We start from the raw sequence: 15,258 nt of genomic DNA, 5'->3' as shown, positions 1-15,258 counted from the left end.
TATAAATTTTAATTAGTTGTGTTATATTGTAGTCTAAAATGATTGATTCTGTGTGTTAATTATGATTTTAGTAAGTGTACTGTTTAATATGTTTAATATTGAAATACAATAGTCTGAAATTAACTATCTGTGTGAAGTTGTTTTTTGTAGGAACAGTGGAATTTTATGGTCAATATATTTATAACTAAATAGATGTAGCTTTTTAGTAATATATGTATGTAAATTATAGCCATTTAGTGACAAGATCGAATCACAACCCTCCTCCTTTTATAGTTAGACAACCGAATAGTAACATTACACCTAACAGAAAATGAAATGTGATTTCAATCGAAATTTTGTGCCAAAGTATAGGATGGAAATGTTTTATGAAGTAATATCGAAATTTATTTAGCCTTAATTTTAACTTATGTCAATGCAAAAAAACTGATGGTCAGTCTCTAAACCACTAGGGTTTTATTTAAGTGAAGCTCATTTTTTCTCGGTGGTTTTTCTCATATATTTGACATCAGATATTATAGTTCATCATAATTTCAAATTTCTTAGCTTGTTGAGATTATTATGTAAACATTTATCAATGTATATAACTAGACCAGTACTAATGAACTGATTTGTATGTTGATTAGTAAAGAGATACTTTCAACTTTCTTTTTTTCAAAAAGAACTGTATTTTTATATTTCCACAAATGATTACTTCGTATAAATTTTTCTTTGATTAATTTTTGTACAAAAGAAATGAAACTGTTAAATATATATCATTCAGAGATGTAACACAATCTGCTCCAGGTATGTATAGAAATATCTTCACAATAGTATTAGTAAATAGGCACAACTAAATAGAATGGATAACAATGTTTGTGTATTCAGTTGTGATGCATTTCCCGGTAGAAGAGTTAGCAATCCGCTTAATCATGAGTATTAAGTTGTGTACGATAATCCTTAAGTTGCAAAACCTTTATGATTTTTCATAGTTTCAGTGTTTAAAGACACCACTGATAACACAGTTAATTTGTATGAATTAAATCACATCCGTATGTAATGTATGTTCTTTTTATAATACAATCAATTAAATATGGGTGGATTAAGTATTTCCATAGTTGCATAGTGACTGTCAAAATTACGGCAAAGTTTTCATTGTTCAATAAGTGTAGTGCATTTAGCACTATAGTCTATTTTATCATCTATTTATTGATTCAGTGATACTTATCTGAGTGTAGTTTTCACTAGAAATTTCATTTTAAGCTCTTATTTTTACAATTTTTGTGTTTTTCTTCCGTCACGTTGAACTGTACTATGCCGAACAAATCTTTAAGATAGTTGTGTATAACTACCGAAGCTGTGAAATCCAACTTCAAAATACACCATTCACTAACTAACTGAACAGAAAAAATGGCCCAAAGTGCTATATACAACATATTTATTTGAAATTGAAAACGTTCTGAATAACCTCAATCAAATTCTATTTTATGTGAATTCTATTATAAAAAAAACACATTTTCATAATGATTGCAATTAATTTCATAAGGTTTCAATGAATTTCGCATACATCACATGTTTCTCTATAATTTAGTACATCTATATTACATTAATTGTTAAGATGAATCACAGAGTTAAATCATTATCTCCGCTCCAACCTTGGAAACTAGAACTAAATAAGATTTGAAGAGATGACTAAGTGATCCATATTCACTGTTCTATTAGTTTATTGAAAAAAAGTTTAGTTGTGTAGAAAAAAAAGGAATAATTAGATTGTTGCCAGACGAACTTACTTTTCTCTAATAAATGGGATTATCAGATAATCTTTAGAGGGGTATGGTTTTGTTTATTGCGTATGTATGTGTTGTTCAGTTTTGTGTTTTCTTACATTTTGTGATTAATGGAAGAAAAAATATATATATATATATATATATATATATATATATATATATATTCATCTAACATTTTGAAGTCACTTTGACTAGACTTTTGTTATAAAGTAATGAGAGTTCGTATTGTGTTCATATTTATGGGAAGGTTTGTGTAAAAGGGATAACAGTTGTACACAAACTAGGTCATTTATTCGCTTTCAGTACAATTATTACGTAGATTAAGACTGAATCAAATTACAAAAACTTCATATTAGTCTGGTGAATTTTTACAAATAATCTTGTCTTCATTTTCTAGATATCTGTTTGCCAATCAAGAAAGTCATCACTTAATCGAGTATATAGAAGAAAATTTCAAAGTTCAAGAGTGGGTTTAGAGTGATGAACTAATGTCCCAAATATTATGATTTTTACTTTGGAGGACCTATATCTACTTTCCAATTATCTGTCCAAAAAGTAGTCCTTGGGTTGCAGATATTTTGTAATTATAGAACATTTTTTCCCAGCGCATAGTATACCGAAAATCTACCAGTTTGATTAAAAAAGATACTACTTACTGCTTCTGTTTTGACATTCCTTACTTTTTTTAAATTCATCTTCTGATTTTGTGCCTTTTCTATCATAAAATTTTATGTCCGAAATCACATTTAGTAATCTTGCTAACCATTCTGACATCTTGTAAATGTTGAATTATCATATCAGTAAAATTAGTAGTAAGGGTATGTAAATTTATCATTCTTGTTTCTAACATACACAATAATCCTGAAATCTATCTGAGATCTGATTGATTTGTCAGTGTAGTATAATCTCACTGCGATTTCCAAGTAAGACAAAACACTTGTCCAATGAGTTAGGGCTCTTTAATGGTTGTCCGGATTATGTTAATCCATGATTAAAATTGTTTTGTATTATTATTATTATTATTATCAGGATAAAATTAATTGATTTTCTGCAAATCTTGTTCTACACAATGTGATAGAATATTTAAGTGATCGTGCTTATTGAATGACCATTAAATCTGTCCTTAAACGATAATGATATGGCCTTGAGATCTCAGTGCCACTTTTTATTCAATAAACAGTTAGTATCGCGGTTTTACTGAGGTCATAGATCTACGTTTTTCTATATAAAATGGTCCCATCAGTGTTCATAACTAGTAATCCTGAATGAAGTGTTTTCTTGATGCTAATGACGCACAACTAAATTGAAATGATAACTATATATTTTCTTTTTTCTTTATGCAGTGAAAAACTACTACGTATTTGCGAACCTACTCATCCTTTATGCCCACTGTCATATTTATTTAAGTAATACATTTCTTGAAAAATAAAATAACCACTTAATCGTATTATTTATTTGTTTGTAGTACATATAGGTTTTGAACCTCTATGTGGAGACCAACACTGGAATGGGGTTACATTCAACTATGTCTAGTTTTAAATAGGATCAAATACCCATTTATGATGTTATGAATATATAAGTATTTATAAAAATCCTTTTTTTCAAATAGTATATCTTTGTGTCTGCACAGTGTGTCCACATATAATTTCCCCTTCCAGTCGATCGGCATTTATATATTGTTCTACTAGTTCTAAAGTAAATTGAAATCCTGAATTGAGGTTAAAATATTATAAGATAGATAGATATATGTATTTGTTTGCACAATGGCCTTAACGATATTCTACTTTATTGTTTTAATCTCCTCTAACATACACTGCATTAATATGTGTAATAGTTTGAAGACATTGTTATTGTTGTCATGATCTTTGTTTATTTTCAAAATAAATTTATCGAAATAATTATCATCAGTAGTTTTAAAGGAATTAGTGTGCACATAAACCTACTGTTCAATGCATTTATTTGTTTTTTGGTGGTGAAGCGCTTTCATTTTATATGATGAAAAAATTTCAGGTATTTGACAAAAATATATTTGGTTACATTTACTAAAGTGCTGGGGATGCTAATAGATACTGTTTAGTGTTCAAATAAGAAATTACTTCATTATCAATCCATTATTTCAACTTACAATTTGTAAGCCTCAGTTGAAATCAAGCACTATTCGCATTCCACATACGTGAAATCGCTCTCTATAGGGTGGATAATTTATCCGTAGAGTTTTCTTTGTTTGATGTGGATGCTAGATCCGTAGAAATCACTTCGTAAACGTATCACTTTCGCATTTTCAACATAGAAATTCGAACTTCTCATTTTCATGCCAAAATCCGCAAATGACCACATTCACATTCAGTTTATATTTCTCACTCGGAAGCACCTTAAATGTCATTGGTTGTTTTGCTCTTTTAGTAAGCTATTTTGTGAAGTTTATCAAGAACATTTTTGTACTGTATATGTATGTATGAGTTGAGTGCTTGTTCGTTCATGCTTCTCACTGCTTTTGTAACATTTCCCTCGACTGGATATGATCTTTTCCCTCTAGTTGTCAGAGCTGGAGCTCAATGGAATTGCTTAGCTTGTCCAGTTGTTGTTTTACTGACTTTTGTTTTGTCTGCCGGTTTTAGATGATATCGTAATTTCGTCAAACGTAGCATTAATTACAAACTAGCGTGTTATATATATGCGCTCAATTATGAATGTTAGTAAAAGTCGAAAGAAATCATAGATCACAACTGAATGAAAATGAAATATCACCTAGCTTCTGAATCAAAGATTTTCTAAAACTTAATTATCACTTTATAAATGAATCATACTTCTCTTAATGTATATATTAGATATCAGTAATCAGTCATTCTCGTCCACTGTTTTGCATGGGAACTCAAACACCTGAATTAATAAATTTCTAACTAATGTCCATTCCTTCGTATGACAGCTGAATGCAACACACAACAATAAAATTAATATAGAATAACTGACAGATGTGTTTTGTAGTGTAGTCTCTGACATATTCGGCCAATAATCTAGTGATTTCACAGTGATAACTTTATTTTTATCTCAGTCTTTCTATTTTTCACAGGTTGAAATCATGAGTGGTCTAATGGTTAAGTGCTCGCGCGCGAAGCCAGTAGGTCCTGGGTTCGAATACCGCAGAAGGGGGGTTCGTGGATGCGCACTGCTGAGGAGTCCCATACTAGGACGAAACGGCCGTCCAGTGCTTCCAGGTTTTCAATGGTGGTCTAGCTTCAACTGACTCATGATTTCAACCTGTGAAATTTACTAAAATCTCCACAAAACTCATTCTTTCTATTTTTATTTATAAAGATAAAATAAGCCATAAAGACGGATATACATCTCTTAAAAGAACATTCAAGTCAAATTTAAACCTAGTTATAATTCAAAGGAAATTTCCTTCTATCTATTTGTATATCTACAGTTGTATTGGATATTTTTAAAATGTAATCTATTTACCAAGTACAGATTAACATACTGAAGTTTAAGGCTGATTTCGTTTTATATGAAAGTTAGTGACTGCTTAAGCTGGTACAAAAGGATGAACCTTCAACATCTTTATGCTAGATGTTAAGTAATCTAACCGATAAATCCCGCACTGTAGATATGTCACATATACTTGTATAGATTAGTTAACATACGTAATTATCTGGTTAAATCGAAGTAAAAAATTTAATAACGAGATCATTAACCGCAAAATGTTTGACTACAGTATTAAAAATAAACAATATTTCGAATGTGTTTTGAAGTCATATTGTATATGCTCCTGACCACTTATTACTAGACATTCATACTGTAATCAAAAGATTTGTGGAGATTGTTGAATTTCATATTTTTTCAAAACTGATTTATCTTAGTTAAGCAACTATTCTAGTGCTTCCTGGATTATTACGATCATTCTGTAACTAAGATCAATCAGTGATAGAACTTCGAAATCCAAATTAATGAATGTTCTACTTTTTTTGATGAACATTTTTCACAAATTTATTAATAAATGAATTTTTTTGATTTTATTTATAACTTGATCTTTTTAATTTATAGAACACCAATAACTTGAATTTCATATTACTATGTGTATATCGTTAGTGGTTGTTGCAATTCATGTTAGATAATTTAAAATATGGAAAATTGAATAGTGATTGAAAATTATCTAGTGGTGGTTGATTTCATCCGACTGAAATTCGACCAGTGGCTTGTTATATTCTCCGATGACTGTAGTGATACTGTGGTGCGTGCTACTTATATTGATATAAGTAGTATATAACGTGAGTCAAAAGAACGTAACGTCTGGCAGCAGAAGATGGAGAAGATCAGGAAAAGAAGAGCGAGAAAACAATGGAATTTGTAAGAAATCGCATGAACAATGAAATGCGAGACAATGGATTGATGTTTGCAAAAGCAACAATCCGGTTTGATATGATAGAATAATATTTTGCAAATTAACGATTTACTATATGGTTTTTCTATTTTACCAAGTAATTCTGTAATTTGTCCTAAATACAGTTTGGTTGTCCTCACCCGTGTTCTCCTTCACTACATTTGGTGTCGCTGCCTCCACTAAGGATGAAGATTCCATGGCCGAAGGAGTTTGAGGACGGAGATGTGCTGAGCTTCCTGAAGGAGTTTGAGGCCGTGGCGGAGCTGGTGGGAGTGAAGGAGCCGAAGGCGAAGCTGGTGGTGCTGGGGACGCTTCTGAGAGGCAGGGCGAAGGCTCTGTATAACAGCTTGGACGGTGCTGGCGGGAAGACGACATGGGAGACAGTCACGGAGCGGTTGGCGGCGGAGTTTGACAGCCCAGTGGACAGGGAGGACGCGCTGCAGAAGTTGCGGCTGGCGAGGTTGCCGGTCGATGGTGATCCACTGGTGCTGGCTGTGGAGCTTACCAGGTTGTTACGCCGTGCGCTGCTGAGTCTGGATGAGGAGTCGGAGGTACAGTTGTTGGCGTCACAGTTTATCGAGAGTGTGCCTGCCACCGTCTACCAACAACTGAAACTGGTGAACGCAGCGCAACCGATGGATATCAGTGAACTGGCGAAGGTGACTCGTCAGCTGATGACGCGAACAGTAGCTCCGGTCGGGTGCGAAAAGCAGGAGATGAGTAATGTCGAGAAGAAGATTGAGGAGCTGGAGCGTGAGATTGCAGCAATACGAGTGAACAATAAAAGGAACGATAAATGTTACGCTTGTGGAGGGACAGGACATTGGAAGATAAACTGTCCAACAAGACGAAGACGCAGATATGTTAGACGTTACAACGAGTGTTCTTTCTATCCTAGGAATCTGGGGATTGTTGCGTTAGTAGACAGAGGGGCAGTATATACGAGAGTGAACATAAATGAGCGAGATTTAGTTTGTCTGATCGATACAGGTGCAGCAGTATCGTTAATAGGCAAAGAGCAATGTAAGAGAATCAAGCCGTGTACATTAGCTGTCCACACGATAGGGGGCCATATGTTAGAGGTGTTTGGCGTATCTAACAGTATCGTAAAATTGGGGGATGCTGAGATAAATTTTCCGTTCGTCGTAACCACAAGCTTATCGAGACCGATATTAGGAGCAGATTTCCTAAGAGAAGTAAAAGCGATAGTTGACTTAAGAAGCGGTAAGGTGGTCACGAAATATGGTTCATTGACAATACACGAAAGTAGCGAAGTGGCTGAAATAAGAGTTGCAGCGGATGTCTCGTCAAAGAAACCAAACATTCACGAGTTATGCAAAAAGTATGCGAAACTATTCACGGGAGATGGGGAGCCGTATGGATTTTGTGACAGTAAAGCACGAAATACCGATAAAGAACAGTCGAGTAAATATATTTGCAACACGTCGTGTCCCGGTGCATTTAGAGGCCGAGGTAAATCGTCAGGTCCAGGAAATGTTAAAAGAAGGTATAATTGAGGAAGCGGACAGCCCATATAGCTCGCCGGTACTCTTGGTAAAGAAACCAAATGGAAAGTATAGATTTTGTGTCGACTTCAGAGAATTGAATAATATAACAGACTTGAAGCCTTGTGCAATGCCAACAGTGGTGGAAACATTAGATCGGCTACAGAATGCCACGGTGTTTACAGTGCTGGATTTACGGTCAGGTTATTGGCAACTGCCTATAAAACAGAGTGATCGAAGCAAGACAGCGTTTACTGTACGTGATAAACAGTATCAATTTAAACGAATGCCGTCCGGGTTGGCGGGTGCACCGTTCACGTTCAGAAGATTAATGACACTACTGCTCAAGAATCTAGATAATGTCGAGGTATATGGCGACGATGTAGTTGTGTACAGTCAAACAGAAGCAGATCACATCAAGCATGTGGAAGCGGTCTTAAAGCGAATTGACGAATTTGGACTTCGGATTAATAAGGACAAGTCGCAGATAGCGAAAAGTAGCGTCACATTGTTGGGACATAAAGTGGGAAATGGAGAAATAAAACCATTGCCGGAGAGAATTCTTACCATAAAAAATATTGCAGTACCTAATTCGAAAAGGAAGTTGAGACAGTTCCTGGGAAGAGCGGCGTTCTACAGTCGGTTTGTCAAGAATTTCAACGAAATAGCGGCACTCTTATATAAGTTATTGAGCAGCACCAAGTTTACGTGGACTGAGACTGCCGAACAAACGTTCAACCGAATCAAAAACATGCTAGACGATCGCCAGATGACGCTCAGACTGCCTGAACCGGGAAGACTGTTTACAGTGGCCACAGACGCGAGTGATCATGGTATAGGTGCTGTGTTGAGTCAGGCTGATAGTGGTGGAATACGCGAGTCGCGTCCTCACACCCGCTGAACAGAAGTATTCAACCATCGAAAAGGAGTGTTTAGCGATCGTGTGGGCAGTGGAAAAATGGAGACCATACCTCTTAGGTAGACGATTTCACATTGAGACCGACCATAAACCCCTGCAGTGGTTGAAAACAGCAAGAGACCCCCGAGGGAAGTTGGCGCGATGGATGATACGCCTGCAAGAATACGATTTCGGTATCAGCCATGTTCCAGGAAAAGAAAACGTAATGGCGGATTGCTTGTCAAGACCAGACATGGAAGCCGACCTGCCACTAACGGCATACGCGGTGAATAGTTTAGAGGGAGACCCATTAGAACTCGTCCGGCAGCAGAAAGCTGACCCTAACCTTCGAGAGGTAATCAGAGTGATAAAAGAGGGAGCAGACGTAGATAAACGAACAATGGACAAGAAGGTAATAACGCTGCTTCGGCAAAAGGAACGACTGAGAGTGAACTCATATGGAGTGCTGACCTGGCAGGACGATGATGAGAATTGGGTGGCGGTGATCCCGAAAGACTGGCGGCGTAAAGTGATACACGAGTGTCACCAGGTAGCACATACAGGCATCGCAAGAACGACGGACTTACTACGACAAAGTGCATACTGGCCGAGCATGAGAGACGATGTGGCTGAATACGTGTTAACCTGCCAGCAGTGTCAGCTAATGAAAAGCGATCGATACAGACAACCGCCATTACAGTCAATCCCAGTAACCGCAGTCGGTGATCTATGGTCGGTGGATGTGATGGGACCGTTTCCACAGACGGCGAGCGGTTACCAGTACCTGTTAGTGATGACGGAACATGCTACACGTTGGGTAGATGCCGTACCCATTGCAGACCAGCGGGCAAGGACAGTGACCGAGGTGGTAATCCGGCATATTGTAGCGTGTCACGGAATACCGAAGATGATATTAACTGACCAGGGTCCCTGTTTTGAAAGTGACGAGTTTAAAGCCCGTTTAAAGCAGTTTGGTATCAAGAGAATACGAACTACACCGTATCATCCTCAGACAAACGGGCTTACAGAGAGAAACAATCGAACGTTAAAGGAATGGTTAGCATCAAAAGGAGGAAATTGGGAGAAAGAGTTACCATTGATTTTGCTGGCACATCGTTCCTCCACACAAGGAACAACCAAGAAGTCACCTTTCTTGCTCATGTATGGCAGACAACCACGACTTCCAATGCATAATAAGACCTGGCCACAACAACAGAAGTGGACGACAACAAGGTTAAGAAAAGAGAGGAGAGAGGCAATAAGGAACGTGGAAAAGAAACAAATATCAGACACAAAGAAGGCAGAACAACAAAGGAGAACGTGGAAACCCTTTGCAGTGGGGGACCTAGTAAAGTGTAGAGAACGAAAAAGTAACATAGCAGGGTCGGGGAAGCTGGCCCCAAAATGGGAAGGATCGTATGTTATCACGGAGAGACGCGGCTCTGTCTACACGATCCGGAGAGAAGACAAGCAGAAGCGCGTAAATGCTAGTCAACTACAGAGATGGTTTCAAGATCATCATGGGTGTGAATCACGAAAAGCACCAAAGAACACAGCGGTACGGAGATCAGAAAGACTACGACAGCAACTTGTTTAAAGGGGGGACGAGTGTGGTGCGTGCTACTTATATTGATATAAGTAGTATATAACGTGAGTCAAAAGAACGTAACGTCTGGCAGCAGAAGATGGAGAAGATCAGGAAAAGAAGAGCGAGAAAACAATGGAATTTGTAAGAAATCGCATGAACAATGAAATGCGAGACAATGGATTGATGTTTGCAAAAGCAACAATCCGGTTTGATATGATAGAATAATATTTTGCAAATTAACGATTTACTATATGGTTTTTCTATTTTACCAAGTAATTCTGTAATTTGTCCTAAATACAGTTTGGTTGTCCTCACCCGTGTTCTCCTTCACTACAATACTTAATACACGAATGATTATTTATTGATCTGAGTTTTGATAACTGATCAAAGATGTTTCATTATTGGGTTTTTTTGTAATAGAAGTTTTCAATGTTTATTTATTAGAATTAGTCTAACTTTCACTGTATTTGATCATGGTATTCACTCTGAACTATTTACTGTCTGTTTGTGTCTTAAATATGTCATCTTTGAGGTGATTGTTATCATAACGACTGATATACCATCCTTGATATTTTACAATGCTACACAGAATAAAATGATTTTAAGAAGTCTACTCACGAGATATCAAATGATTTCTTTTATGAATTTATTTATAATTTAACAATTTTTAAATAAATTATTTTCTAGTGTATGGAAGTACATGTGTTTATCTGCCGAACATGGACACCTACATTTAATGGTCATACGGTTAAATGGCCTTGTTATACAGAAGAAATGCATCCAGCTTGGTTTCCACTTATAATGAATAAAGATAATACAATAAATGCATCATCTTTACCATGGGAACATATGTGGCCTGATGATTTGTTATGGGTTCCTGATATACTTCAAGGAAATCTTATTCTAGCTTGGTTTCATTATCTTCGACTTTCTAATCTATCGATTACAAATAGTCAAAATTTAATTGATCGTTCAACGGAAACTAATGGGATCTCTATTGACTTATATGAAATACCAGCTTATCATTTGGAATCATTTACTACTGATGAAAATGAGTTATTGTCTGCTGATAAAGATGTAAGTTGTGTTTGGTCACCTACCTTGGTATTTTATTATGACTAAAAGTATTATTCGGTAGCTATGTTATTAAGGATTTTTTAAAGATAACTTTTTGATTCAGCGACTCGAATTCTGACAATGAACTTAACAGCTCAAACTCCGTTTTATCTATTTTTGTTCAAACAGTCGAACAGTAGTATCACCAGCTCACCTATCACTATAAAACAAGATCGTTCACCTTAATTTATTTCTGTCTTATCTAAATACCGTTAGTTAGAAATATATTCGATTTTTTTAAGGGAAAGGTACTGGATTCGAGTCTCAGTGTGAATATCAACACGGATGCAAGTACACCCCGCTGACGAGATCTAAATAGGAGAAAAAGTTTTGGATTTCACTATTAGCCACTGTCTAATTTCACTTAATTAAAACATTCTTATTTTCAGTATGAGGTTGTGGAGATTACAACGTTTTTGATTGAGATCATGGACCGATTGATGTTAGACCACCATTGAAAACATGGAAACAAAATTTTTATAAATTATTGTAAACTGATTATTATCAATCTGCAAATAAGAGAATAAAAAATATTCTGTACTATTATTACTAATTCAAATTAAGGAAAGATATTTTCATCATTTAACTTCCTCTCATTAAGTTTTATTTCCACAAACCAATTATGTTTGTTTAAGTATTTATTCAATGTAATTAGTGTTTATTAGACAATCCTTATAGGATTTTACTTGTAACTTTTTCAGTTATTATTATTATTATTATTATTATTATTATTAGCATTAGACTTATTAGCATTATTATATAAATATCAGTAATTGATGAGAATACTAATTAACGCTAAAATAAAGTGATTTTTTCAATTTTTGACAAAAATATAAAATTTGATCTATTCCCTCTGAATCATGTATAATTGTGTGTATACGGTTGTAGAGTTTGTTGAGTTGTAATTGAGATCGTGAACTGATCAATGTTAAACCACCATTGAGGGGTTGATTCACACTGCTGAGGAGTTCCATATAATTTTGTACCATTCCGAGGGGATTTCATATGTTCCGTGAATAATTACGTGTATATCAATTCTTTGTATTTGTCTCAACCATAATTCATAGTCAGGATAAGTTTCGTTTGTTTTGTCACAGTGCTATTTATCATGAATATTACATTTTTTACTTGAATTTATTAGCTTTGCTCTCTTAACTAGATTTAAGTTGAATGATGTTTTCTGTTAAAGGTCGAAGTCGATTTACGTATGGAACAAAAATGAAAATAACATTCTGATTAGTCATTTGACTTTTTTGTTAAAGTAAATCAAAACAACTTTAGGAATTTTGTTTCAACCATTGAGTTATTAATTGTAATTTGCATAGTTGGCATCTTCTAATTTTATTCGTTCTGAGTAGTCGATAGTCATTCCTTTTTATCTTTGTAATGACTAACATTATAGATTTTCATATGAATATTGCTAGATCCATATTCGTAATTTTTAAAAGACTCTAGATTTCAGGTACTATAAGTTTGACCATAGCAATTTCTATCATTGAATAACACTACTCTATTGAAATAATCAATATGTCTTCGTGAATGTATATCTTTACATATAAATGATCATTTGTTACAACTGTAATTCAGCATAATTGTGATTATGTTCTTTTATTTTAAAAATCATGAGGTCATTTGTCATTCAGTAAACATTGACAAATGATATTAAACTTTTAATTGATAAAATGTAATTGTCTGTCTAAGTTTGTTTTGTCTCACGAACATTGATTTATATGTGAATGATTGTAGATTTTGTTATTAGAATTTTTAGTGTAATTAGTTAGAGAATTATTGAAAATTCAAAAGTACTGAACAATTGTTTCTTCATAATATGAAACTCAACAATGTAGTTAATATAACTGACTGTATGAAATTATTCTATTAGATAATAGAAAATCTATCAATTTAATCAAAATTTATTTTCATAATAATTTTTCGATAATGCAATGAGAAGACGAAATTTATCAGAATTATGTGATATATTTGCGCAATACATTTCGAACAATTTGATCACACATATACTTGTTAAGAACATTTTGTATATGAAAATTAAAAGGTCAACTAGACAGGTTTAGGGTAAGTCATAACAAAGGAAAAATAATAAAGTACACAAAAACAAATGTGATTACCACTCTGGATAATAAATCAGTATTACCAGGGTAGGTTAAGTGTCACAATCGCCTTCGTGCTGTTTGGGCTTTTGGTGAAACATAGACCTTGTCTTTTCGATAATGATAAGTTGGGCTGCATAAAATGTCCGGTTTATAGCTAATTTAAGTCTCTGTTTCAACATGAGACTAACTGTGTCACCTCTGAATGGTAACGTAATATAAACTCGCTTTTTGGGTGCGAAAAACGTCATACGTTTAGTCGTATTGCAACCCTTTCAGCGGTTTATGAACTTCAAGGAATAACCATTTTCATAATCAATACATTTCTTTAACTAGAAAATATTGATGTGTTTATATAATATATGTACACAATTATATAATGATATACTAGTTCATATGAAAGTATTTCATTCAAATGTACTATTATCTTTCTATGTTAAATTATCAATTATCGCCACTTTTTTTTAATCTTTGAGACACAAATAATCAATAAGTTGAATTTACTTACTTACTCCTATTATCCCTCATGTAGGAGTGAGTATATGTCAACCACCAAAATTCCCCATCCAACTCTTTCCTTAGCAATTCTTTCCAATTATTATTCATTCTTTTTTATATTTGCTCAAAATTAAATCCACCTAAAAATTTGACATTTATCTAAATTATTTTTTTCTGATCTTTATTGAAAATTGGCAACAAAAAACTTGTACATTGACAACTTTTGAAAAATAAAAATGTAATTCAGATATACAACATCTCTAAACATTAGATACAGTAATATATTAACATGAACAAAAATGAGCAAAGAATTGTTTTATCATTTTAAATCAAATTCATTTTTTATGTTTATAGATTTGAATGTGTTTCGTCTATTTCTTTGTTTCACTGGTTTATTTTTCTACTTTTTTCATGTTGTTATATTGAAAGTTTTTTTCTTTTTTTTGATTTTCCTATGAAATCTTTTCTCTTTGTTTGTTTGTTTTTTCTTCAGAACGATTGTAAATTATCCAGTGTTCAACGAATTATTGATCGATTGGATTTAGACAAGAATGATAATAATTTAAGATTATGGATGAGTTCATCATTATATGATAATGAATTTGTTGTATCTCCTTTGATACTTCAGAAAATTTTACATTATCCCATCTAATTAAAACAATTTGATATTTTAAATTAGAATAAATTTTAAAAAAATATATTATTCTTTTTTTTTGCCTGACTTCATTGAAATAAATAGCTGTAGTAGTCATAGTAATAGTATAGTGTTATTTGCAATGTTTGTGGTAGTAATAGTAGTATTAGTGAGAAAAAAATGGATTGTTAAATTGATTGATTGTGAAAAACAATATTATCATTGATTGATTAATTTTACCTTTTGTGTGTGCGAAATCAGATATATTTCTTGTCAAATTTTCATTGTAAATTTATCAATCAGTTTTTCTGATTATCAAACTTACAGTGATGTATATTTATGGTCGAATTGATTTTAAATCCATTTAGTAAAATAAACTTGTGTTGTATAGAGCTCTTAAGACTATCGTCCTTAGTGAAGCATAGGCTCCTGATCAAAATATCAATAAAACTGCATCAAATTTTATTGGTACATGTTTTACTTTCAACTCGATTGTGCTTAGACATAACATTACTAACTGATATCATCTTCGGCACGTCTTCCAATCAATTGATTATAAACGTATGATACGAAAATAATTGACTAGAATTTATTAGACATACATTTAATCAACCATAAACCTGATGGAGTCTTACACCAACGCAGATTGATTCAAGTTACTACACCATATCTGCTCCATAAATCGATTACCGAAAGAATTGAAATTTAGTTCTAAAGAAAGAAATTAAGTAAGAAAATGAAGTGGTATTAAACTAAAGTGTTTAGTG

At 33.8% G+C, this 15,258-nt stretch overlaps 1 protein-coding gene across 1 annotated transcript in view; it reads left to right on the top strand.

Moving 5' to 3' along the window:
- Positions 1-14,509, top strand: part of NUDT1 (Nudix (Nucleoside diphosphate linked moiety X)-type motif 1) — a gene marked incomplete at its 3' end in the record, with an annotated part of 36,003 nt that extends 21,494 nt beyond the window's left edge. Inside the window, exons 4-5 of the mRNA XM_035730832.2 lie at positions 10,823-11,212; positions 14,351-14,509. Of these exons, the coding sequence (XP_035585505.1) occupies positions 10,823-11,212; positions 14,351-14,509 (549 nt within the window). The remainder of the gene's footprint in view (positions 1-10,822; positions 11,213-14,350) is intronic.
- Positions 14,510-15,258: the final 749 nt, after the last annotated feature.

Source organism: Schistosoma haematobium, chromosome 2, assembly GCF_000699445.3.
Source record: "Schistosoma haematobium chromosome 2, whole genome shotgun sequence".
Classification (NCBI taxonomy): Eukaryota; Metazoa; Platyhelminthes; class Trematoda; order Strigeidida; family Schistosomatidae; genus Schistosoma; species Schistosoma haematobium.
This window is presented reverse-complemented; position numbering and strand designations above follow the sequence as displayed.